This window comes from Panthera tigris, chromosome D4 (assembly GCF_018350195.1).
Source record: "Panthera tigris isolate Pti1 chromosome D4, P.tigris_Pti1_mat1.1, whole genome shotgun sequence".
Classification (NCBI taxonomy): Eukaryota; Metazoa; Chordata; class Mammalia; order Carnivora; family Felidae; genus Panthera; species Panthera tigris.
In genome coordinates, this window is record NC_056672.1 from 26629476 (window position 1) to 26656639 (window position 27164).

The 27164-nt window shown below is 38.0% G+C and overlaps 2 protein-coding genes across 3 annotated transcripts in view; both read left to right on the forward strand.

Annotated features, from left to right (window-relative positions):
* NAA35 (N-alpha-acetyltransferase 35, NatC auxiliary subunit) overlaps nt 1-27164 on the forward strand; it is a 94809-nt gene that overhangs the window by 41827 nt on the left and 25818 nt on the right. For both annotated transcript variants that reach the window (XM_042964332.1, XM_042964331.1), the window contains exon 12: nt 22915-23093. In XM_042964332.1, coding sequence (XP_042820266.1) covers nt 22915-23093 — 179 coding nt within the window. The remainder of the gene's footprint in view (nt 1-22914; nt 23094-27164) is intronic.
* On the forward strand, nt 11741-14871 carry LOC107180471 (mitochondrial intermembrane space import and assembly protein 40-like). Its single transcript, XM_042964348.1, has one exon. The coding sequence runs from the start codon at nt 12913-12915 to the stop codon at nt 13423-13425; it is 513 nt and encodes a 170-aa protein (XP_042820282.1). The 5' UTR covers nt 11741-12912; the 3' UTR covers nt 13426-14871.

Here is a 27164-nt window from a genome sequence, read left to right on the forward strand (position 1 = left end):
GCACAAACCTTGCTAACACTGTATGCCCCTCCTTGCATTCACCAGCAGACCCGCCCCCTCTAACACTTCCTCAGCAGGAGTCCATCCAGAGTGGTGCCTCAAGCATGACAGCGCGCAAGCATCCCCAACAGGGATCGGCACCTCTCAAAGTGACTCCTACCCTGGGAGAGGGAAGGATAACCACACACATTGGTCTGACTGTAGGCCCTGCCCACCAACAAAAGCTACTCAGGGGAAGACACAGGGAAGGTGGCCTGCAGTACTCTGTGACCACGGCTCTGGCAAACGCCTGGTCTGACCCACCTCAAACCCAAGGCAGTGGCAGACTGGTTCATGAACAACACAGGCACCAAACCCTGCTCACAACAGGCAAAGAGAGTCATTGCAGATGACTGCACTGAAAGCAAACACACCCCAGTAACAACAGTAGGGTGCACACAACACATATAGACACTCTGAAGCACCAGGTTCTGGTGTACAGAGGACATTGTACTATGGTACCACAGGACCTCTTCTTCATAAGACCGCTAGTGTCAAGAGCAGGAGACGTAGCTGAATTTCCTAAACATAGAAGCAGTCACACAGAGAGTTAGAAAAATTGAGGATAGAGGAACAGGTCCCAAATGGAAGAACACAGAAAGAGACCTAAGTGAAACTGAGGTAATAAGCCTTTTATGCCATTCAGAATAATGGTTATAAAGATACTTACCAGACTTGAGAAGAGAGTGGGAAATCTCAGCGAGATCCTCAACGTGGAGATAGAAAACAGAAGAGAACCCATCAGACGTGAAGCACTCAATAACCGAAATTGAAAATACACTAGGGTGGGCACCCAGGTGGCTCAGTTGGTTAAGCTTCCAACTCCTCAGGTCATGATCTCAGGTTCACAAGTTTGAGCCCCATGTTGGGCTCCCTGCTGCCCATGCAGAGCCCTCTTTGGATCCTCTGTCCTCCTCTCTCTCTCTCTCTCTCTCTCTCTCTCTCTCTCTGCCCCTCCCCCACTTGTGTGCTCACTCTCTGTCAAAAATTTGAAAAATTAAAAAAAAAATAGAGGTAGACTAGAAGAAGCAGAAGAACAGATAAGTGACCTGGAGAATAATGGAAAGCAGTCAAGCCAAACAGGACCAAAAAAAAAAGAATAATTTAAAAAATGAGAAGTAGATTAAGTAGATTAATATTGTCAAGTGTAACATTCACATTTTAGGGATCTCAGAAGGAGAAAAGAGGGCAGAAAATTTACTTGAGGGAATAATAGTGGAAAACTTCTTGAATCTAGGGAAGAAAACAAATCCAGATCCGGGAAGTACAGAGAGTCCCCAACAAAATCAACCCAAGGAGGTCAATACTAAGATACACAGTAATTAAAATGGCAAAAACTAGGGATAAAGAGGATTTTAAAAGCAGCCAGACGAAAAAAACAGTTCTATACAAGCGAAACCTGATAAGGCTATCAGCTGATTTTTCAGCAGAAACTTTGCAGCCCAGAGGGAGTAGCATAATATATTCAAAGTGACAACAGAAAAAAACCTGCAACCAAGTCTATCTAGTGAGGCTGTCATTCAGAATAGGAGAGCTAAGAGTTTCCCAGACGAAAGTTGAAGGAATTCTTCACCACTAAGCCAGCTCTATAAGAAATGTTACTTTTTTTTTTTTTTTTTTTTTTAATAAGAAATGTTAAAGGGTACCCTGAGTGGAAAGGAAAGACCATAAACAGGATTAAGAAAAGTAGGAAGCACAAAAGTTGTAAAGTAAGTACAGTTAGACATCAGTCAAGGGATTCACAAAAGGATGGAAAGTATGACACTGTACACCTAAAACATGGGGGAGAGAAGAGTAAAAATTTAGTGCTTTTAGAATGGGTTCAAACTTGGGGCACCTGGGTTACTCAAGTCACTTGGGCGTCTGACTCTTGGTTTTAGCTCAGGTCATGATCTCACAGTTCGTGAGTTTGAGCCCCACATCTGGCTCTGTACTGACAATGTGGGGCCTGCTTTGGATCTTCTCTCTCTCTCTGCCCCTCCCCTGCTCACGCACGCGCGCTCTCTCTCTCTCTCTCTCTCTCTCAAAATAAACTGAATATATATACATATATATATATACATATATATATGTATATATATATATATTAGAATGGGTTCACACTCAACTGACCATCAAATTAATATAGATTGCTGTATGGGTAACTTGTTATAAAAACATAATAGTAACCACAAATTAAAAACTGGTAATAGATATACATAAAATAAAGAGAAAGAAATCCAAGTATATCATGCTATTTCAAGAAATAATAGAGGAAGGAAAGCTTCACTTAAGAAAGCCAACAGACCATGAGAGAAGAAAGCAAGAGAAGAACTACAAATCCGACCATAAAATAATAAGTACATAACTGTTAATAGTTACTTTGAATGTAAATGGACTAAATGCACCAATCAAAAGACATAGGGTGGTGGAATGGATTAAAAAGCAAGATTCATCTATATGCTGCCTACAAGAGACTCATTTCAGACCTAAAAACACATGCAAACTGAAAGTGAAGGGATGGAAAAGCATATATCATGCAAATGGAAGTGAAAAGAAAGCCAGGTATAGTAATACTTAAATTGGACAAAATAGATTTCATAGCAAAGACTGTAATGAGATAAAGGATACTACATAATCATAAAGGCAATCAACAAGAAGATACGACAATTGTAAATATGTATGCACCCCAAATGGAAGCACCCAAATACATGGAGCAGTTATTAACAAACATAAAGGAAATAACTGATAGTAATACAATGATAGTAGGGGATTTTAACACCCTACTTAACCTCAATGGATAGAACATCCAAACAAAATCAACAAAGAAACAGTGGGTTTGAGTGACACATTGGACCAGATGGATCTAATACATTGGGAACATTGTACCCTAAATCAGTAGAATGCACATTCTTTTCAGGTGCACATGGAACATTCTCCTGAATAGATCACATGTTAGGCCACAAAACAAGTCTCAACAAATTCAGAAAGATTAAAGTCATAGCATGAATCTTTTCCAACCACGATGGAAACTAGAAATCGCCACAAAAAAATCTGGAAAGAACACAGATACATGGAGGTTAATAACATACTACTGAACAGCGAATGGGTCAACCAAGAAATCAAAGAGGAAATGAAAAAATAAATGGAGACAAATGAAAATGAAAACAGTGGCTCAGAATCTTTGGGGTACAGCAAAAGCTGTTCTAAGAAGGAAGTTGATAGAGATACAGGAGAGAAAAAGCAAGAAAAATCTCAAACAACCTAACCTTACACCTAAAGGAGCTAGAAAAAGAACAAGGTTGCCTGGGTGGCTCAGTCAGTTAAGCATCCAAGTCTTGATCTAGGCTCAGGTCATGATCTCATGGTTTGTGAGATCAAGCCCACGTTTGGCTCTGTGCTGAGAGTGTGGAGCCTACTTGGAATCCTCTCTCTCTGCCCCTTTGTCCCCTCTCAGAATCAATAAATACATTTCAAAAATAGAAAAAGAACAAAACCCCAAAAGAAAGAAAGGAAATGATAAAGATTAGAGCAGAAATGAATGAAATAGGAACTTAAAAAAAATGATAGATTAATTAAACCAGGAGCTGGGTCTTTGAAAAGATCAACAAAACTGATAAACCATTAGCCAGACTCCCCAAAAAGGAGAGAGAGAGAGAGAGAGAGAGAGAGAGAGAGAGAGAGAGAAAGAGAAAGGACTCAAAAAATGAAAGAGGTCAAATAACAACCAACACCACAGAAATACAAAAGATTATAGGAAAATGTTATATAAAATCATATGTCAACAGATTGAGACAATCTGGAAGAAATGGATACATTCCTAGAAACATAAACTACCAAAACTGAAGCAGGAAGAATTAGAAAATTTGAACAGACCAATTACCAGGAATGAAATTGAATCAAAAATCAAAAAGCTCCCAACAAACAAAAGTCCAGGACCAGATGGCTTCACAAGTGAATTCTACCAGATATTTAAAGAAGAGTTAATACTTCTTCTCAAACTATTCTAAAATAGAAGAAGGAAAACTAAATTCATTTTTTATAAGGTCAGCATTACCCTTATACAAAACCAGATAAACTACAAAAAAAGAGAACTATAGGACAATATTATTGATGAATATAGTTGCAGAAATTCTCAGCAAAATACTAGCAAACCACATTCAACAATACATTAAAGAAATTATTCAACATGATCAAGTGGAATTTATTCCTGGGATGCAAGGATGGTTCAGTACATTTGCAAATCAATCAACATGATGCATCACATCAATGAAAAAGGTTAAAAACTGGGATAATTTCAATAGATGCAGAAAAAGCATTTAACAAAGTACAACATCCATTCATGATTAAAAACAAAACCAAAAAAGTAGGTATATCTGAATATAATAAAGGTCATATATGAAAAATGCACAGCCAACATACTCAGTGCTGAATAATAAGTTTTTCCCCTAGGGTCAAAAACAAGACAATGCTGTCTACTCTCACTACTTTTACTCAACATAGTACTGAAAGTCATAGCCGCAAGCAGTCAAAGAAAAAATAAAAGGCGAGCAAATTGATACGGAAGAAGTAAGGCTTATTTGCAGATGATATGATACTGTATGTACATGAAAACCCTAAAGATGCCACAAGAAAAACTAGTAGAAGTGATAAATGAATTCAGTAAGGTTGCAGAGTACAAAATCAATAAACAGACATCTGTTGCATTTCTGTACACTAATAAAGTAGCAGAAAGAGAAGAAAACTGTCCCATTTACAATTGCATCAAAAATAATACCTAGGGATAAACTTAACCAAGGAGGTGATAGACTCTGAAAACTATATAAAATGTTGATGAAAGAAATTGAAGATGGCAAAAACAGATACTCTATGCTCATGGGTTAGGAGAACAAATATTGTTAAAATGTCCACAATACCCAAAGGAATCTACACATTTAACATAATCCCTGTGAAAATACCAACAGCATTTTTCACAGAACTAGAACCGGTCATCCTAAAATTTGGTTGGAACTATAAAAGACCCTGAATAGCCAAAGCAGTCTTGAAAAAGAACAGAACTGGAAGTATGTGAATCCCAGATTTCAAGCTATGCTACAAAGCTGTAGTAATCAAAGCAGTATCGTACTGGCACAAATATAGTCACATAGATCAATGAAACAATAGAGAGCTCAAAAATAAACTCATTTGACAAAGGAGACAAGACTATGCAATGGGAAAAAGACAAGTCTCTTCAACAAATAGTGTTGGAGAAAGTGGACAGCTACACGTAAAAGAATTAATCTGGGCCACTTTGTTACATCATACATACAAAATAAACCGTAAAAATCCTTGAGAGTTGAGGCAGTAATTTCTCTGACATCAGCCATTATCACCATTTTTTAAGATAGGTCCCCTGAGGCAAGGGAAACAAAAGCAAAAATAAACTATTGGAACCACACTAAAATTAAAAGATTCTACCCAGCAAGGGAAACAAAACAACTTTCTGAATGGGAGAAGATATTTACAAATGACATACCTGATAAGGAACTAGTATTCAAAATATATTAAAAACTACAGCTCAACATGAAAAAACTCAAATCCAATTTTAAAGCAGGCAGAAGTCAGGAACAGACATTTCTCCAAAGAAGGCATACAGATGACTAATAGACACTTGAAAAGATGCTCAACATCACTCATCATCAGGGAAACACAAATCAAAACTACAATGAGGTATCACCTCATACCTGTGAGAATGGCTAAAATGAACACAAGACACAACGGTGTTGGCAAGGATATAGAAAAAAAATGAACCTCTGTGCACTATTGGTAGGAATGTGAACCAGTACGGCCAGTGTGGAAAGCACTGTGGAGTTCCTCAAGAAATTAAAAATAGAATTATCATATAATCTAGTAACTTCACTACTGTGTACTTACCTAAAGAAAAGGAAAACACTATTTCAAAAAGGTATATGTACCCCTGTGTTTATTGTAGCATTATTTATAATAGTCAAACTATGGACAAACATGTCCATTAATAGGTGAATAAAGAAGATATGATACACACACACAAACAATAGAATACTACCTGTAAAAAAGAATGGTCCTTGCCATTTGCAACAACATGGATGGATCTAGAGGGTATAATGGTTAAGTGAAGTCAGTCAGGATAGGCAGATATACCATATTTCACTCATATATGGAAATTAAGAAACAAAACAACAAAGGAAAAGATGAACAAAAATCAGACTCTTAAATACAGAGAACAAACCTGTAGATACCGGAGGGGAGGTCGGGGAGGGAGCATGGGTTAAATAGGTGAGGAGATTAAGAATACAATTACCGTGATAAGCACTGAGTAACATATAAAATTGCAGAACACTGTATAGTGCGTCTGAAACTTAATACTGTATGTTAATTTTACTGGAATTTAAGAACATAACTGGAGTAAATCAAGAAATGGGAAAACATGGAATTTTGGGAATATGAGAATCCAGCATAAGAGAATAATCAAGAAAATCCTGAGGGTAATTATGCAGTGAGATCACCAGATAGTAACTCAACAATGTATACATGGTGAAAAAGTTTAGCTTGGAGACAGTCACAAGGCTCTAGGGGTGATGTCTCAAATATAAAACCTTTCGTCACCAGTGAAATTAATACAATAGCTGTTGTGTTTAATGTAGTAAGAGTTTTAGACAATTGGCAAACGATTTGGGGTTGAAATGTTAACTATGTAGAAAGAAGGCAAACATAAAGTAAGACAATGATTAACTGCAAAATAAGCCTAAAAGTTAGTTATTTCCATGTTTGCAAAGTTTTCTGTGGCCTAGATATGAATATCATTTACATAATGGTGTACATGCCTGAATATTGATCATGATAAAATTGTGATTTAACCATATTAGAGATGAGGGGGCGGCAGTGTGTATATGTATATAATTTATACATGTTTATAGTATACATACATATATCCGACTTCTTGAAGATGAAGGAGTAAGTCAGAGATAATGTGTAAAACTGAAAAAACATGGAGTAGCATTGTAAGCCTGTTATTTGGTGATATGGGAGTAAATTCCAAAAAAAAATACCTAAGAGGAAATGGAAGAGATGGCTTCATTTCATAATATGGCACCTCTAACCTCCTGAGGACTGAGCTTGGTGCTGAAACAGAAACTTTTGCTTCCTTAGTCTTGTTGATTTTATTTACCAGCTGGCAGTGTACAAGAGAGATGGGAGCTGACTTTTTTTAAAATCACAACCCGTTAGGCCTGTGCTGTGATGTACTTGTGCGAGAAACTTGAGTTGTTTACTTTTTTTTCAGTTGAGATACAGCTGAACATTATAACATTAGTTCCAGTTATATACCATAATGTTTCAACATTTATATTACTCTTAATTAAAACATTTTTCTTGTTAATAAAAAAATCCATGCACACACAGTCCCACCCATGTGGGTGTTTGTGTATAATCCAGAAGACTTCTGGTTTTGGATGTTAAAGATGTCTGCAGCTTCTCTACACAACCACCTGAAAACTATAAAGAACATGAGAAACAGAATCCTCCCAACTTCTTAAAAAATAGGAAACCCTTATAATACAAATAAAAATAGAAGGGCTTAAAAAAAAAAAGTGAAGGGCTGCCAAACACATTAGCAATAGAACCCAGATGAGGGAGAACATTAAGAATGGATTCCAAGATTTCTTGGTGTAAACATAAGTGGACCAGCAAAGCACATGTTTTCCAAAGTAGTTGGTGTAATCTGAAAGACAAAACCAGGGACGCTTTTGGAATAATGTAAGAGTTGGGTATTAAGTTGGCTGTGGGTACCTGTCTGATTAATATCCTGGGGATACAAAGGAAGTAGGGCCATGCAAATGCACTGAAGATGTTATTCCTGCAAGATGAAGAGGATGCTAATTAGCAAGCTAACAACTGGTAATTTTTGTTCAATAAAGGAGATAGATAATTTCCTTTGCATGCTTACATAGGCACATCATATGGGGCTTAACTGCAGGTCAGTGAGGCTTCCTGTTAGTCTAGAGTACTATTCTTAACATCTCAGCCAAATAATTGCCTCAAGAAGCATTCATTCAGTGATGTGATATTAAAAAAGCAATTGCATGATATTTATACACAAATATTCCAGAAATTTAATGAACAAAGAAACACAAAAGGCAGATGAAAAACACAGACCAGAGACATTTTTCTGCACAACTTCAAAGAGTTTATTAAAAAATTAACTATAAAACAAGACTGCAAAGCAGGAATACTAGAAATAAAGTAAAAAATAATAACATAGTACAAGTGAGCAGGCAGAGTCCAGCTAAGAAGGAGAAAAGTCCTGAAAGTGAAAACAGTAAAAATTGGACTGCCTGGGTGGCTCAGTCAGTTAAGTGTCCAACTCTGGATTTCAGCTCAGGTCATGATCTCCTGGTTCATGAGGTCAAGCCTTACATCAGGCTCTGCAGTAAGGGCACAGAACGTGCTTGGGATTCTGTCTCTCTCCCTCTCTGTCTCTGTGCCCCTCCCCTGCTGGTTCATGCTGTCTCTTTCAAATAAATAAACTTTAAAAAAAAAAAATAGTAAAAAGTATGCTACCCATTGCTGAAAAGCTGCAAAGGACATGGAGATCAGGACTGAGGAAATAACTAAGCAAAAGGAAAGTGAATAAAAATAGCCAAAGAAGATTCAATATATTCATGATTGATGTCCCTTAAGAGAGTAACCAAATTATGGAACAGGAAAGAAAATCTTAAACATTTCTAGAAAGAAGCAAATACAATTAAATTTACAGGCTTAATTGGAAGCCTGTATAATGACATAATGTCCTAGGCAACATTGATGAGTATTAATTACTTCAGATATAAAGCAACAGTTAAGTGTGCAGCCTGACTTCAGAGTCCTTCACATCAGTATTCAACACAGAAAGTAGAACAGAATCTAAAAGTTCTTGGTTAAAGAAATGTGATCTAAGAATGTCATATCTCTTAAGTGCCACTCAAATATTATTAAAACTTGCAAGGACTCTGGAAATATTTTTTCTTTGACTTTCCTGGGGGAAAAAGATTGGAATAAGGAATGAAATTCAACTTACTAAGGCATAAATGGAAAAGCTGTGGCATAAAGGATGAGCAGTAAGTAGTAAATCCATTTCATTGTAGGAAATTGGTTTTACTAAATATAACTAAAGTGCCATGAACCTTGACAGTATAAAAGTAATCACTTAAAAGTCAAGAGGTAAAGGAGGAAAGAAGAATTTTTCTTTTCTTTTTATATTGTTTTTGTCCAAAGACACTAGTTAACAGTCAACAAATCGACCACAGAAATATAGTTAGATTTAAATATATAAAGGTAACTGTGATGGAGATAATTCTATTTTGGTGGGTAAAGGGAGGTGAAAATCATTGATTTTCATGGGTGAGGAGTTTAATAGATACCTGTCTGAAGATATAGAATGTTAGAGATATTCAGAAACTTAGTTATTAAATTTAAGAAAACTTCTCAATTATCAGAAAGAAAATATGCCAAAGTAAATGGTAGTGAAAGAAAAAATTAAAAGCAGTGCAAAGGACAGCATATATTTCCTGTGACATGGGAACAAAACCAAGAATGGTTTCTTGCTGTTTTTTCCTTCTGCTCTCAAAAAAATTCAGTCCTGAAGTCTTGAAGTTGGCCTGAGCAAGCAGGGACTTGGTACTGGAGCAGGATGTTGGAGGCTGACCCAGGATTAGGATGGTGTCAGCAAAGGGAACCGTGTGTTGCAACCATGTGGTTAGGAAGGATGCGATCATAGCAGGACATTCCTCAGGGCCATCAAAGCCTGTGTGGGGTGAGGATATGTCTGTGTCAGAATGGTAGTGGAGTGAAGCAGGCATAAAGAGGTGGTCCTAGAACAAGATTTTGGAGGTAAAGTGGCTTGAGAGAAGACAACATGAATGGGCTGCCTGGTTAGATTCACTGTTTCTCGAATGAGGTGAGAAAGGGTATCTGCACATAGGGCAACTGACCTTGAGATGTCAGAGCCTAGGCGACATCAGGAGGGTGACTACATGGGAACAATTTGGTTCAGTGTGTCAAAAGCCTAAATGGGGTAAGGAGAGTGGGGGCAAGGGGGAGGGGTGGGAAGCAGCCTGGTGCAGGATTTTATAGCCTAAAAGGAATGTGGGAGCCCAGACAGGGTGAGGAGGGCATGTGAGTGTAGCCTGGCCTGGAGTGTTAGAACCTGAGGCAGATTCACAGAGGCAGCTAGGTGCCTGGTTGTTGGAGACCATGCAAGGGAAGAAGGGCATCTGTGTACGGAGCTGGCCTGGTGTGGGGTCTCAGAGCCTATGCATGTTGAAGAAGCGGTTTCTGTGCAACAGAAGTACAGGCTGTCAGATCAGAAGCAGAGTGAAAAGAGCATCTATACAGGAGGATAGCCCGGCATTGAATATCAGAGCCTAAGCAGAAAGAAGAGGGTGTCAGAATGGAAAGATGGCTCTGTGAAGGGAGTTGTAGCTGAAGCAGGCTTAAGAAGGGTATCTGTACATAGAAGTGGCCTGGCATGGAGTTTCAGAGCTTAAATGGGGTAAGGAGTCATCTCTGTGGAAGAATGACCTGGCTTGAGGTACAAGAGCCCAAACGGTGTGGGTATTGTGATGGTTTGGCATGTCAGAACCTAAGTAAGATGGGAGCACATCTGTGTAGGGGAGGTGAGTGTCATTGATAGGAGATTGTAATGGGCTAAGTGATAGCCCTAAGCATCAGAGTCCTAATTCTCACGACCTTATTTGTGATTAAGTAAAGATGTTTTGATTATCTTGCACTTGTCCTTAGATTATCTGGTTGGGCCCTAAATACTGCCTAGGTGTCTTTCTTAAAAGAGAGGCAGAGGGAGATTGGACACACACACAAAAGGAGAAGACGATTGGGGCGCCTGGGTGGCTCAGTCGGTTAGGTGTCTGACTTTGGCTCAGGTCATGATCTCGCGGTCCAAGAGTTCAAGCTCTGCATCAGGCTCTGTGCTGACAACTCGGAGCCTGGAGCCAGCTTTGGATTCTTTGTGTCCTTCTCTCTCTGCACATCCCCCACTTGCACTTTGTCTCTCTCTCTCTCTCTGTCTCTCTCTCTCTCTCTCTCTCTCTCTCTCTCTCTCACACACACACACACACACACACACACACACAAATAAACATGAAAAAAAATTTAAAAAAAAAAAGTGATGTAAAGATAGAGGTAGAGATTGATGTGAGCAGCTGTAGACCAAGGAATTCTAACAGCCACAGAAGCTGGAAAAAGCAAGGAACAGACATGCTCTTAGAGCCTTTGGATGGAGTGCTGCCCTGCCGACACCTTGATTTCAGCCCATGAAACTGATATTAAACTTCTAGCTTTCAGAACTGAGAGAATAAATGTTTTCACCCACTTTGTGGTAATTTGTTACAACAGCCTTGGAAACTAATACAAAGATAAACTATGTATAGTGAAATTGATCAGATATAAAAATGTATTGAGAATCATGGTATGCCCCATTTCTCAGTTGGGGAGTTGAGTTATGCTAATTTCTAGAAAGGGAGGAAAGTAGATTGAACTCTGTAGTGTTGCACTGAAATTAAAGATATGGGAATAAATTCATGGTTTTGTTTATTTTAGAGAGTGCAAGTGGGGGAGAGGGGCAGAGCTGAGAGAGAGAGTCTTAACTAGGCTTCACGCTGATCCCACGACCCTGGGATCATGACCTGAGCTGAAATCAAGAATTGGACGCTCAACTGACTGAGCCACTCAGACACCCCAATTCCTGGTTTTTAATATATAGATTGATATAGAAATGTAGATGTAAGTGTGTATGTGTATGGATACGTATATGTGTATATGTAAACACAGATGTATGTATGTCCTTATGTACATACATTTTCTGGCTCTGTGATCTAGAGAACCTGGGAACAGTGACACCCTAAAAGTGAAAATGCCTAACATCCAGTTCTTGCTTCCCAAGACCATTGTCCACTAAAATGAACTAGGGGTGGGAGCTGATCAAGATGGTGACATAGGAAGGTCCCTTCCTCCCATGGACACACTACTAAATGCACAACTGCACATGGAACACTTCTTTCTGAATGAGATCCAAAAACTAGCTGAGTAAGTCCTACACGTCAGACAGATGAGAAAATACCTACATTAAAACAGGTAGGAAAGGCTTAGACACCCTCAACTACTGGTAGCTGCTAAGAACAGAGGAAGAGGCTTGGATAGTCCAAAGTTTGAGGGACAGCTAGGAGCTTGGGCTTGGCTGATCTGCAGAGTTTATCTACATGATACTACTCTGTCAAGACTAGGAAAGGTAGCATTTTGTCTAATACTCAGAAACCAGTCAAAGAAAATGAAGAAACAAAGGAATATGTTCTAAACAAAAGAACAAGAGAAATATTCAGAAACAAATTAATGAAGCAGAGATAGATGATTTACCTGAGAGTTCAAAATAAGTCATGAAGATTCTCTCCAAGGTCAGGAAGCAATGTATGACTAAAGTGAGAATTTCTACAGGACATAGAAAATATATAAAGGACCAAACAGAAATCACAGAGCTGAAGAATGTAATAACTGAACTGAAAAATTAAGTAGAGGGTTTTAAAGCAGACTAGATCAAGTGGAAGAAGAGATCAGCAAACTTGATGGGGCAGTGGAATTCCTACAGAGGAATTCCTACAGAGGAGGAAAAAAAGAAAAAAAAAACTGAGGCGATTTATGGGACACCACCATCAAAACAAACCAACATATGCATTATAGTAGTCCCAGAAGGAGGAGAGAGAAAGGAGCAGAGAGCTTACAGAAAAAGCTGAAAACTTTCTTAAACTGGGGAAAGAAAGAGACATCCAGATCTAGGAGGGCTAGGAAGACCAAGAAAGATAAATCCAGAGACCCACACCAAGACATATTATGATTAAATTGTCAAAAGTTAAAGACAAGTATAGGCACGTGGCGGGCAGGCCTGGAGGAGGCGGGTCCGTATCTGCGTGGGCCTCAAGGCTCCTGCCCAGCCTGAGGAGAGGTCACAGCGGGAGCCTGCTGCCGCCTAGGCCTCTGCCGCTGCTATCTCCGCGGGGTCTGAGTGCCGGGGCTGCAGCCATGGCCTACTGCCAGCAGGAAGGGAAGGATCGAATCATATCTGTGACCAAAGAAGACCATGAAACCCTAAGCAATGCAGAGCTGGTGGCTCATGACCCCAACGATCCATATGAGGAGCACGGATTGATCCTGCTAGATGGAAACGTTAACTGGAACTGCCCATGCCTTGGGGAAATGGCCAGTGGCCCCTGTGGGGAACAGTTCAAGTCAGCCTTTTCCTGCCTCCACTATGGCACAGAGGATGTCAAGAGGTCAGACTGTGTAGACCAGTTCCGGGACATGCAGAAATACCCCGACCTCTATCCCCAGGAGGACGAGCAGTAGGAGGAGAAGAAGCCAGCAGAACGTTTAGAAGAGACTGCTTCCACTGAGGCTGCTGTAATCAAAGAAGAGGAAGGGTCAAGCTAATGAAGGCCATAAGGCACTGGGCTCCATTCCTTCTCCAGAGTGATATGAATCTTTTGTAAGATGCCTTTTGGTCATTCTCCCAGAACGTGTTTTTCCCTCTGTTGTTCTGTGCACTGTAATGTTCAAAATAACTTATTTTGATGATCAGGGGTCTTGGTTCTTTGACATACACACTGGAAAAAATGTATGTGTCTCCCATAAACCTACCGGCAAATGTAGCTGTCACTTTGGAATTTTCAGATTATCCTGAATTTTGCCTCTTTGAAATAATGTCCTGATTATGCTCAGCAACTAGAAATTGTTATCTGGGAGTATCTTGTGAGTGAGCTGATTTATTCTGATTGATTATATTCCCTTGTAGATTTTATATCCCTGTGGGAAATGAAATAGAAACAAAACCATCTTCCTTTAAAAATGCTGGAGTGGGGCCATTCCCAGTAAAAGGCCAAATGATCAGATACGTATTTCTCATGAACCATCTTGACCTTGAGTATGTGAGGAGGTACTGTAGTTCATTTCTGATGCATTTTGGTTTCCATTTTCACTTTGAGCTCCAGGTTTTCCATGTTTGGAAATTGGAACTGTGGACCCTCTGATTCACAGTCCCTTTCTAAGTGAAGAGAAAGGCTGGTTTTGCTGTTGTTCTTCTGCAAGCCCTGGTTTGGGGCCTGTGTTCACACTGGCTCTGTGTCAGCCTGTTCAATGCAGTGTTCTTGAGAGGTGGGGACCTAATTGTTACCAAAGTAGCAGCCAAGAGAAGAAACGGTGTGAATTAAGTAGTCACTTAAAAGGAAAATAAGACTTTGACCTGGTATTGAATGTGTGAACTAAAAATGTTTTTGATATAAGGAGATATAAATATGAAAAGTTCATTGAAATTTCTCCTTGAAGATAGTGGTAAGCCAGTTTGAGTCCATTAAAATTTTCGGTGTTGAATTAAAAAAAAAAAAGTTAAAAGACAAGTATAGACTATTGAAAGCAGCCAAAGAAAAGCAACTTGTTATGTAAAAGGGAACCCCTCTCAGCCCCCTGCCCCATAAGACTCAGCAGATTTTTCAGCAGAAACCTTGCAGGCCAAAAGGGAGAAGGATCATATATTCAAAGTGATGGACAATAAAACTGCCAACCGATTATACTTTACCCAGCAAAGTTACCATTCAGTATTGAAGAAGAGATAGAGTTTTCCAGATAAGCAGAAGCTGAGAGAGTTCATCATCACCAGAACCACCTCACAAGAAATGTTTAAAGGAATCTTTCAAGGTGAAAGGAAAGAATGCCAGTTAGTAGCAGGAAAAGAGTATTTTCCTGCTCGAAGCCAGCATTACCTTGATTCCAAAACCAGACAAAGACCCCACTAAAAAGGAGAACTGTAGACCAATCTCCCTGATGAACATGGGTGCAAAAATCCTCAGTAAGATACTAGCCAACCGGATCCAGCAATACATTAAAAAAATTATTCACCATGACCAAGTGGGATTTATAGCTGGGATGCAGGGCTGGTTTAATATCTGCAAAACAATCAGATTTATCACATCAATAAAAGAAAGGACAAGAACCACATGATCCTCTCAATACATGCAGAGAAAGCATTCAACAAAATACAGCATCCTTTCTTGATAAAAACCCTTTAGAAAGTAGGGATAGAAGGATCATATGTCGAGATCATAAAACCCATGTATGAAAGACCCAACGTTAATATCATCCTCAATGAGGAAGAACTGAGAGCTTTCTCCCTAAGGTCAGGAAGAAGACAGGGATGTCCACTCTCACCACTGTTACTTAACGTACAATTGGAAGTCTTAACCTTAGCTTCAGCAATCAGACAACACAAAGAAATAAAAGGCATCCAAATTGGCCAGGAGGAGGTCAGACTTTCACTCTTTGCAGATGACGTGATACTCTATATGGAAAACCCAAAAGATTCCACCAAAAAACTGCTACAACTGATCCATGAATTCAGCAAAGTGGCAGGATATAAAATCAGTGCACAGAAATTGGTTGCATTTCTATACAACAACAATGAAGCAACGGAAAGAGAAATCAAGGAATCGATCCCATTTACAATTGCACCAGAAGCAATAAATACCTAAGAATAAATCTAACCAAAGAGTTGAAAAATCTATACACTGAAAACTATAGAAAGCTTATGAAAGAAATTGAGGAAGACACCAAAAACAGGTATGCTGTTCAAAGGGGTACTGCACCCCGATGTTTATAGCAGCACTATCAACAATAGCCAAAGTATGGAAAGAGCCCAAATGTCCATCAATGGATGAATGGATAAAGAAGATGTGATACACACACACACACACACACACACACACACACACACACACACACACACAATGGAGTATTACTCGGCAATCAAAACAATTAAATCTTGCCATTTGCAACTGCATGGATGGAACTAGAGGATATTATGCTAAGTGAAATTAGAGAAAGACAAATATCCTATGACTTCACTCATGTGGACTTTAAGATACAAAACAGATGAACATAAGGGAAGGAAAGCAAAAATAATATAAAAACAGGGAGGGGGACAAAGTGTAAGAGACTCTTAAATACAGAGAACAAACAGGGTTACTGGAGGGGTTGTGGGTAGGGGGAGGGGCTAAATGGGTAAGGGGCATTAAGGAATCTACTTCTGAAATCATTGTTGCACTATATGTTAACTAACTTGGATGTAAATTAAAAAAATAATTAAAATTTTTAAAAAAGGAAAAGAAAGTATAAAAAGCAGTGGTAAAAAAGTAGAACATATATGCTTGGATAACAGGTATTCAATGCATGCGTGTAACAATGTTAGCTATAACAAGCACCATTTGAAAATTCAGAGGAACCTTTTAAGGATTTCAAACAAATTCGACTTTCAGTATAACTGCACCTAAAGTACTTAAACACAGGTCATCAGAACCTCTATTTGTCATAAACTTTTGAGTTTATTGTTGGGACCACATAAATCAATAAAACCCGGATAACCTTTTAGAGATCCCTTAAATATGGCCACAGTTGCATTTAAGCAACCAGGGCTAAAGAAAAATATCATTAATTCTTTTAAAACAGACATAAAATGAAATTATCAACTGAGAGGGAAAAAAAGGTAAATAAAAGTATAATACTCACTGGTAAAAGTAAATACGTAGTTATATTCAGAATACTCCAGCTCTGCAATGGTGATGAGTAAATCACTTGTAACTGTAGTATGAAGGTTAAAAGCATTAAAAAATATCTGTACCTACAGTAATTTAATTGGATACACATTGTGAAAAGATGCCGATTGTGACATCAAAAACGAAATGGGGGCAGAAGTTTTGTTATGTGTTTGAAGTTATTATCAACTTAAAATAGACTGTTACAGATATGTTTTTTGCAAACCTTGTGGTGACCACAAAGCAAAAACCTATAGTAGAAATACAAAGTGTAAAGAGAAAGGAAATCAGAGCATATCATTATAGAAAATCACCAAATACCAATGGGAGAGAACAAGGAAAAAAAGGAACATAGGAATTACAAAATAGAACACAATTAACAAAATAACAAATGGTAAGTCTGTAACTGTCAGTAGTTACTTTAAATGTAAATGGACTAAAATCTCCAATAAAAAGATAAAGATTGTATAGTTAAATGTTTCTTGGTTTTGTGTATCTTTTAAAAAACCAGCTAGTAATTTCATTGATATTTTCTGTTATGGGAATGGGGTCTCCATTTATTTCTGCTCTGGAGACTTGCTTTTTGTTGTATGTAAGTGGGGTCATGCCAGATTTGTCCTTTTTGTCTGCCTTGTTTCACATAACATAATGTTAATCATTTTATAAAAGGAAATCATGTAGCCAAGAAGTGCAGCATCACTTAACAAATCCTTAGCAGCTTCTGCATTGTTTTCTAGAATTCCTTCCAACTTCAGAGCATCCAAAGCTTGTTTCAGGAAGTCTACACTGTCTATGTAACTTGGGGAGAGATGTCTGAAAAATGATATATTATCTCTATCTCTTGACTAATATATTTCTGGATCTTTAATTATGGCATCTAATTAGTTTTAGGATAACTTAATTTGTTAAAGTATATTGTTACTATAAATCTTTGACCTAAGAACCTTGTACTATTTGTAGTACTTTTCTGCTATTGATAATGACCGGTTATCAAACAAGAATTTTAGTAATCTAAAACACTCTAATCCAGTGTGCTGTATGTTTTGAAAGTAGCAATTAGACTTTATTACTTTGTTTTTAAAAGAGTCCTAGTGGGAGGGGAAAATCCTCTTATTTGGCATTCTTGTACTAGGAAGCATTTTATGTATGAAATATTTTAACTGGAAAACCAAGATAATTTTTTGTACATCTGCAGACTTGGAACATCAGAAAAGAGACTAGAAGTATCTTGTTTGGTTTGTCCAGTTCAATTCAGGAAAACTTGATTAAGCATAGCCCACACTGGGTGGAAAGTAATGTGAATTACCTTTTTTTCAGACTCATTTAGTAAAGGCTCTTCAGGTTATTTTAACAGAAGACAGTGTGAGGTAAATTGTGGTAGAGAAGATACATGACGTATAGTGAGAAAATGTTAGAGCATTTTATTCCAGGAGAGGTTTGGATGTGGTAAAACTTCTTGTAACACTTCACAGGTTAGGTTGACATGAAACCAGGTGCAAACTCCCACCTTACTCTTAGCCCCTCTCCTGCTCAACTGCTCTCTGTTCTGAGCAGCTTCTTCAGTCTTTTCTACCTCAGCACTTCTGTTCTTCTCTGTTCAGATGGGTTACCATGTCTACAGGACAGTCACAGAGTTCTTATGCATGAGATTCGGCAACAGCTGAGACATAAAAATAGTTACTAGGAATCATTTTAACCATTAACGAGGACTAGGTCCAGAGAAATGGGGGGTGGGGAGAAGAGTTTAAATATATGTGGAAAATGGAGAGAAGCATACAGGTAACTTCTAGCTTTATGCATAGGGACTTTGTCCCCTTTCTGTTCAGATGCATATATTTTTACTCCCTGAGATTGGAGAAATTACAACTTGGAAAGTTACAGTGCCTTATGGAAAAAAGAACAGGAGCTATATTCTCTGTCCTTCTAGGCTTTTGATATGCTTGGAATACTTTTTTCTGACTAATATTTTACTAATATCGTTTGAGTCTTTCCTTAGATTTTACTCTTGTCAGTCTTTCGTCTAATTTTACCATGGAATAGATGCTCTTCTTACATCCTGAGCTTATCCACACTGAATTAAATTTGCTTATTGTATTTGTCTAGACCCGTGTTTCTCAACTGGGGCTTCCTAGGACATTTGGCAATGTCCGGACCCATTTTTGGTCTTCCCAATTGTGGGGTTTCTACTAGCATCTAGTGGGTAGAGGTCAGGGATGCTGTATGTTGCATTTTTAAATTTGTATAAAAATGTAATGAAAAATATACTGTATGTGGTATCCATTTCCCATTAATATTTCCTTCTTTTCATGGTAGTGTAGATTTTCATGAGTGGCTATATCTTCTAAATGTGGTTTAAAACCTTAAAATATGTGTATTAAGAATAAGAATATTGGGGCACCTGGGTGGCTCAGTCGGTTAAGTGTCCAACTCTTGATTTGAGCTCACATCGCCATCTCATGGTCGTGGGCTCAAGCCGTGCATGGGGCTCCATGCTGAGCACAGAGCCTGCTTGGGATTCTCTCCTGCCCTCCCTGTGTGTGTGTGTGTGTGTGTGTGTGTGTGTGTGTGTGTCCGTCCGTCCCGCTCCCCTGCTCATGCACTTGCATGCATGCTCTTTCTGTCTCAGAAGTAAATAAATAGGGGCACCTGGGTGGCTCAGTCAGTTAAGCATCTTGATTTCGGCTCATGTTATGATCTCAGTGTTCGTGAGTTCAAGCCCCATGTCAGGCTCTTGGCTGATAGTGTGGGTCCTGCTTGAGATTCTGTCTCTGCCCCTCCCCTCTTTGCACTCACATGTGTTCTCTGTCTCTCAAAATAAATAAGTAAACTTAAAAAAATAGTAATGAAAGTAAATAAACCTTAAGAATATTTCTGGGTAATAATTTCAGATGAAAATTAGCATGCTTTCAGGGAAAATAAGGATAATAAGGATAATGTACCATTTAATGTACTATTTATTAGGTATTTAGATTCTGTGCATTTATTATTAAATCCCAAAATGTATTGGTATGGTAACAAAGCTTCTTGCAGCATCCTCATTACTACATTTACCTTGGTTTTAAATGAAATGTTGTAAATGAGAAATTCCAACTGTTCTTTATAGTGGTAACAGTCTTTCATTTTATTTTGAGTATGCAAACCTTGTCATTCAGAAAGCATGTATCCATTGCCTATAATGAGCCAGGTATTTCGGTGTTTGGGACACAAGCCAGTTATTGCTTTCAAAAGAACCAGGGAGAAATGATGTAATCCCACATGGATTACACTTAGCAGCCTATGTACACAATACTTGGGGGAGGACTTAGCAAGAGAGGGAACTGAAGCTATCGCAGATCTCTCAGGCTAAGAATAAGGGGTAGACTTTATAGGCAGAAAGAATAGTTAGTGTCTAAGTAAAGAGCCATAAAGAGCATGATACTTCCAAGTCATTGTGCTTGATTATAGTTTATGGTGCTTAGGGAATAGAGTGTGTTAAAAGATGATTTTCAGAAAAAAGTAAAAAGAACTGTGACTGTCCGACAGATACAACAGTGAACATGTGTTTAGGATTTTATTAAACTCATTCAGTGAAATAACTAGATAGAAAAGTTTTAAAACTTTCAAATCTATATGAAGCATCAGAATGTTGAAATAAATTATAACTGGAGGCAGAACTCTTCTGTAGAGTTGGGAGGAAGTCAGGTGAGTCTTTGCATGTCTCTTGTCAGTTACCTACCATTTGTAGATTTGTAAAATAGCTGCCTTGAATTGATCTGACAATGCATAGTTTTCCATTGGAATACAGATTTTTTTTCCCTACAGGAGTGACAGGAAATTGTAAAGTACCTTCCAATGCCCTGTCAGACACTTTGTACTGTATATAACAGGGAGTCAACAGAATTTTTGGATTAGGGGAATGAAATCAGGTTGTAATTTTAGATAAAACAATTGAGGTGGCAGCATATAGGATTAATTAATGAGGGAACATTCAGTGTAGGGGAATGAGTTAGGCTTTTACAGTGGTAGTAAAAGTGAAGAGTGGGGAGGGGCGTCTGGTTGGCTCAGTCAAGTGTCTTGGCGACTCTTGGCTTCAGCTTAGGTTATGATCTCATGGTTTCCTGAGTTCAAATCCCGTGTCAGAACCACACTTGTGAGAAATAAGCCCACTGATCCAATAAAGGAGGGATGCAGAGACTGGGAGCACAGTGAAGTGAGGCTTTAATCAAGGTTCCTGCAAGAACTGGTGTCTGATGGACAGGCACACTTGGGGCAGTCACAGCAGACATTTTATCTCCTAGCATGTAAGTCCCTCCCTTGGTTCCTTATTGGCTGAGCACTACAGAGGCTACAGACTTACTCAGACATGGCCTTTGCCCATGTAAGGCAAAAAGTAGTCTGATTAGAACAAATTTATTCCCTGAGGTGATGCAGAGACTTTCAGTCCCCCCTCCCTTTGTTCTATGGCTCATGCTCATGAGCAAAAATAAGCCCACAAAATGGAGAGGGGAAGAACCAGAAGTGAAATGTCTAAGGGTTTGGGACTCTACTGTTGGGGTGGGGGCTGGGGGAGGGGGGGTTCATACATATTTCCAATAGTCTGTAAACCTACCGTTAACTAGACAGCACAGCTTGTATTTGGTATTTCTGAAAATGAATCATCTCCCTCACTTCTCACACACTGACAGCATGGAGCCTGCTTGGGATTCTGTCTCTCTCTGCCCCTCCCCCACTCATACTGTCTTTGTCTCTCTCAAAATAAATAAGTAAACTTAAAAAAAAAAAAGAGTGAAGAGGGGGGATGGTCAGTGGATGTTAGGATGTAGACTAAGACTTACGCACTGATTAAATAAAGCAGACAAGGAGGTTTCTGGCCTAAGCAATTGTAAGGGCAGTGGGTCATTTTACTGAGAAAGGGACTACAAGGAATATAAAGAGATGCAGTGTTTGGGGCAAGATCATGGCAGTTTTTGGACATGGGCCTTTTGACATGAGGTGGGGAACCAAGGTAGAAATGTCCATTATACAGTTAGAAATCCGATTTGGAGCTCAGAAGAAAGATTGTGGGCTAACGATTTTAGCCTGGAAGATGTTAGTTAAACTGAAATTTATATAACAATAAATACCTTCAACCCCGGGAGGACTTAAGTATGGAGGAGAGGAAGAAGGCCAGAAACCCTGGGGAACATCTTTATTTGCTTGATACTCAGGAATAATTATGTATGTCACAGAGCGTTATTATAATTTGGTTAAGTATCAGTCTTGCTTTTAATTTTAATAATGATGCTTGCTTAGCTTAATTTTATCTTTCATTAACATCTGAAGCTATTTTTTTTCCTAGTTTATAGCCTATTTGTAGTACAGCAAGAGAACTTTGAAACCCACATTCTTTTTTTTTTTTTTTTAATTTATTTATTTTTGAGAGAAAGAGACAGAGCATGAGTGGGAGAGGGGCAGAGAGAGGGAGACACAGAATCTGAAGCAGTCTCCAGATCTGTCAGCAAAGAGCCCGATGTGGGGCTCAAACTCACAGACTGCGAGATCATGACCTGAGCCGAAGTCAGATGCTTAACTGACTGAGCCACCCAGGCGCCCCTGAATCCCAAATTCTTAATTCTCACTTTATATACTTCCTCATTTTAGATTTCAAGTTGACAGAGACTTAGTTTGGAGCCTTGCGCTAGTGTGAAAAGTGGTGTCACCAGTGGACAGAAAATGGGAAAGAGGAAATCACCCTTAGGTCTTTAGTAATGGGTTATTTTCTTTAAAGCACTGTGAATTTCCATAATTAACGTCAGTATCAAATGCATTCCAGATTCATTGGGGTGGGAGCTAAGTTTGCATTATTATGTAGCTAAGTTTGAGTTGATTCTGCTGTTCAGTAATTGAAGGGAAGACAGCCAAAATTTATGTTCCCATTTTACCTTTTTTCACAATCTCATAGTTAATACAGCATTGCCCTTTTTTTTGAGGGAATATATTCACCCTATTTTATCTTATTCATGGCTTGTAGTTAATTTTGAGGTAGCAACCCCTTTCTTTCCATCACTACTACCGATTACTTGTAGATGGGAAGTATAATTTTCAGGTTATTAAATCTGCTTATCTCATTTTTAAAAATGCACATGTGTAGATATGTGTAAATTATAAAATTCATTTAGAAAATACTGTCACAAGAATTTGGAGATGCTTTTGAAATTGGCCTCTTTTCATATTTACTAGTATTTGAGGATTAAAGTTCAGCAAAACATTGAAAAATCTTAACTTTTTTTCTTTTTAGATCATCCAATTATGATGGGTTTTGAACCCCTTGTTAACCAGAGGCTACTTCCACCTACCTTCCCTCGATATGCAAAAATAATTAAAAGGGAAGAAATGGTCAACTATTTTGCAAGATTAATAGATAGAATAAAAACTGTTTGTGAGGTGGTCAATTTAACAAATTTACATTGTATTCTGGTAAGTACAAATCTCTGTTTTGGATTATGATTTTGATTGAACAGCAGAATAGTTTATCACTTTTTAGACTGTCCCATGGATAAATAATATTGTTTGCTTTCTTTGATAGCTGGAGGATTAAGTGTTGTATGTGTATTGTCTGTATTTTTCTATTTAATCTTCACAAGGATTATATACTATCCATCTTAGAGATTAAAAGACTGAAGTCTAGATAATTCACCCAAGTTTGAAGAATGGGAATTTAAACCCTGGATTCTGTCTTCAAAACTTTTGTGTGTACACACATACATATGTACATGCATGTATACATGTATATTTTCATATAAAACTTAGATCGTGGTGCTTATTAACCTGCTTTCTTTTATCACTAATCTCTATATCATGAACATCTTTCTTTTCATGTCAACAAATAAACATATTTCTGTGTTATTCAATTGGCTACATGGTATTCCATTGTAAACATAGATCACAATTTTTTCCAGTTCATTCATATTATATTGAGGCCCTTTTCAGCGTTTTAATGTTATAAACGATACTAATGTGAACATTTTTGTAGGTAAACCTTTGTATCATCTGCTTCCTTCTTCCTTAAGTTATAATCCTAAACCATGAAGCTGCTGGGTTGAAGAGTATATACATTTTTACATATTTTGGATTAATCTTCTTTATGGGTTAAAATATAGAAAAGCAATGTTAGGAAGGTAGAAAATATGAAGAATAATACTGTTGTTATTTAGACATAAGCACACTAATTTATTTTGCACAACTCTGCATAGAGATACGTAATTCCTAGCCCGTGTCATTTTCCCTGTGAGGTCTTCCTTGTTGGTTCTAGGCTGCTTCTGTTCCTGTATTCCTGGAGATGATTATTATCTCATTTACATTCCTGGAATTGAGCAGCAGCCTCTGGAATATATTTTTTCATGGTCAGCAAAGATTTGTGCTTTTGTTTATGCTTTTTCTTGTAATAACTTTGTTTTCCCTTCTAATTCTTTGTCATTAACACCAGTATGAGTCTTCATTGCTTAGTGAAACTTCCCCTGTTTGTGTCTTTGTTACCTCATTTCTGTTTGCTTTTTTTTTTTTTTTTTTTTTTTTTTTTTTGTAGTTTTGTCCTTATTCTGTCATAAGAATCATGGAATCTTAAAGGTTGAAAAGATCATAAACATAACCCAGTTCATTTTACAGTTCATCGTATAGGTAAACAAAGTTAAGGCTTAGAGGGCTTGTAACCAAAATAGATGATTGGTTAGTGGCATATCAGGAGTTAGAGACTTTCTTATTCTTCTGCTATATCTCCTTTTTTGATTCTTAATTATGTAAATGTATATTTGTGTTCAGATTAATTGTAAGATTTTTGAAAAGAAATTGATCAATGTGAGTTGGAATAAGAATAATGCAACAGTTGGAATTTGACGTTCTGGCAGAAAGTTATGGATTGCCTTGTCGGAAAGTTGAATGCTGAATGACACACCATAGCTGGGGGAGTCAGGCCTGCACTTCCAGCACTGGACATGAAGAGGGCATAGAAGGAGAAGAATCTGGCTCCCTGGAGCACTTGGGACAGGAATACGTGTTGTGGGGATGAGGGGAGGTAGGGAGTAGTTGAGGCTAAGAATAGAGGAAAAGATTAAAGTTAGAGGGAGAAGGAACCAAACAGTCTGGTAGTTCTGCCTAAGAAACCAGTCACTGTTCAGATAAAGAGTACATCTCAGTGGAAAATTGGGAAAGGACATGAGCATACACACTGAAAAGGAAGTAAATGTGAAAAAGGTATAACCTTACTAGTAATTGAAGAAATGCAGTTTATAACAACTAGATTGAAAAGTATAGCAATATTTAATGTTGATGGAGGGAAATAGTAGCTCTCCTATACTCCTGTGGCTGTCTCTCTCAGAAGTCTTAAAAATAGTGTATATCCTGACCCAGCAACTCCCATTCTAGAGATTTAGCATAAGAAAATCATTTAAGATATGTTGCGAAGATGAACTAAAGAGGTATTTGGTGCGTCATCATTTGTAATCTTGAAAAACTAGAAACACTGGTGATACCACTATCCATCCTGTGGGTATGTGTAGAATATATGCCACAGTGCCGTTAAAAAGCATGTTATAGAAAAATATTGACATAAGGAAATGTTTGTGAATGTCAAGTCATGTTTCAAAAATACTTTACCCATTTTATACATTGTCACACAGAAGTGATGGTCAGACACAGCGAAGTTCAGTTTTTCAAATACTGGAATAACAAATATCAAGATGTCAGTTATGACTGTAGTTTATGGTCTGCATGTTTCTGCATTTTCACATGGGTGAATATGGGTGGGGCAGTTAAATAAATGGATTAACAGTTTGGGAGATGTGGTTGACTGTAGAGAAAAGATTGGAAAGGAACAGGGTAAACACAGGGGGATAATAAATTAAGAGACCGTTACTGCAGTTCAAGGGAGAGAGAATAGAAGGATGGCAGGGAGGTGACATGAGGTTGTCAGAGTTAGAGCTATGTATGAACTAAAATTGATAGCGTATTGGTGATGAATTAAAATATGGGACATGAGAGAGCTTTCAGGAAGGCCCAGGGTTTCTGACTTGCAAACCTTGATACACACTGGTGCTGCTTACCGAAATGGGGAAACTCTCAAAGACCCTTAGTCAACTGAGGGTCTTAGTAAGGCCGATTTTGAGGTACCTTTGAAATATTTATGTAGAGATATTGAATTAGGTATTGATTATATGGATAGAACTTAGAAGTCTGTGTTCAATATATAATTTTGGAACTATTACAAGTAGTAATCAAAGGAAGCATGAATACAGAGAAGATTGTGAGGGAAAAAGTATATAGCTTGAGAAAAGAAAAATAGTCTGGAACTAAACTTTGAACCTACAGAGCAGACTGAGAAGTGACCACAGAGGAAGAAACTCATGGAAGTCAGTTAAAAGGTTTTTCAAAAAGGAAGTCCTGTCACATACTGCTGAGAGGTCAGATGAAAGAGGTGAATAAAGTCCAAAACAGATGTTGATTGGATTTGATGTCAGACAACAGTGGTGACTAGAGTGAAGAGCCAGGCTAGCTTGTGTTGATGAGGGGGGCCTTTGAATAAGGAGAGATGATGCAGCCAACTCCTTTAGAAAGTTTGGCTGAGAAGGCAGTGGTTGAGAGTGAAATGTGGGAGCATGTGACAGTATTTTTCTTTTTAAAGATGGGAGAAAATTTTACTTAAATGTAAATGGGGAGGATATGGCAGAAAGGGAGAACTTAAATATCAGGGAAAAACAAGGATGGATTATTGACCATGTGTAATGTTCTGATAAGACCGGAAGGAATGCAGTGTGTAGTACAAGTTGGGGGGCCTCCGTTGTTAAAGTGGGCAAGGTAGGATCTAGGTACAAATGTGGGTTCAGTGATAACATTCAGAGGCTGAAGCAGAGGATTGCCTGCTGGATAGATGACTTAATTTTCTTTGTAATGTTAAATGGGAGGACATCTGTGTGGAGAACATTCACTTTGAAAAGTGTGAGCAAGGTGTAAAAGTTAATTGTTAAAAAAGTGAATTGACTAGAGAAACTTGGTAGGATTTGGCAGAGCACCCCTTTAAATTGAGGATCATGAGTCTGGAAAATACAGAAAAATATGAAAATGATAGGTAACTACTACCCTATATAATCTACAGAAGTTAACATTTTAGTGTATTTTCTGAGCTTTTTTCTTTTATCTATGTATAAACCCATATATAGTTTTCTAAGCATATCTTTCAGGAACAGTTATGTGAATCCAGTTGGCCTGGTTACTTGGTATTTATTTCTGTGAAGTAGGAAGTAAATTTCTACCATTAGTTAGGAAATTATTATTGGTACTATTATTTTCATGGTGTGCATACATAATATTTGTATACACAATTGACTGTTGTTCAGTTAAAAAAAAAATTAGGCTCCAAAATCCTCCATCGTCCTATTGATACAGTTAGACACTTCCTATAGAAATGATTCTTAGCTCTTTGTCATATTTTAATTCTACTAGTATTTAATTTGCAGAAGGTCTGATAAAAATTGCATGCTAAATAAAACATTTCTG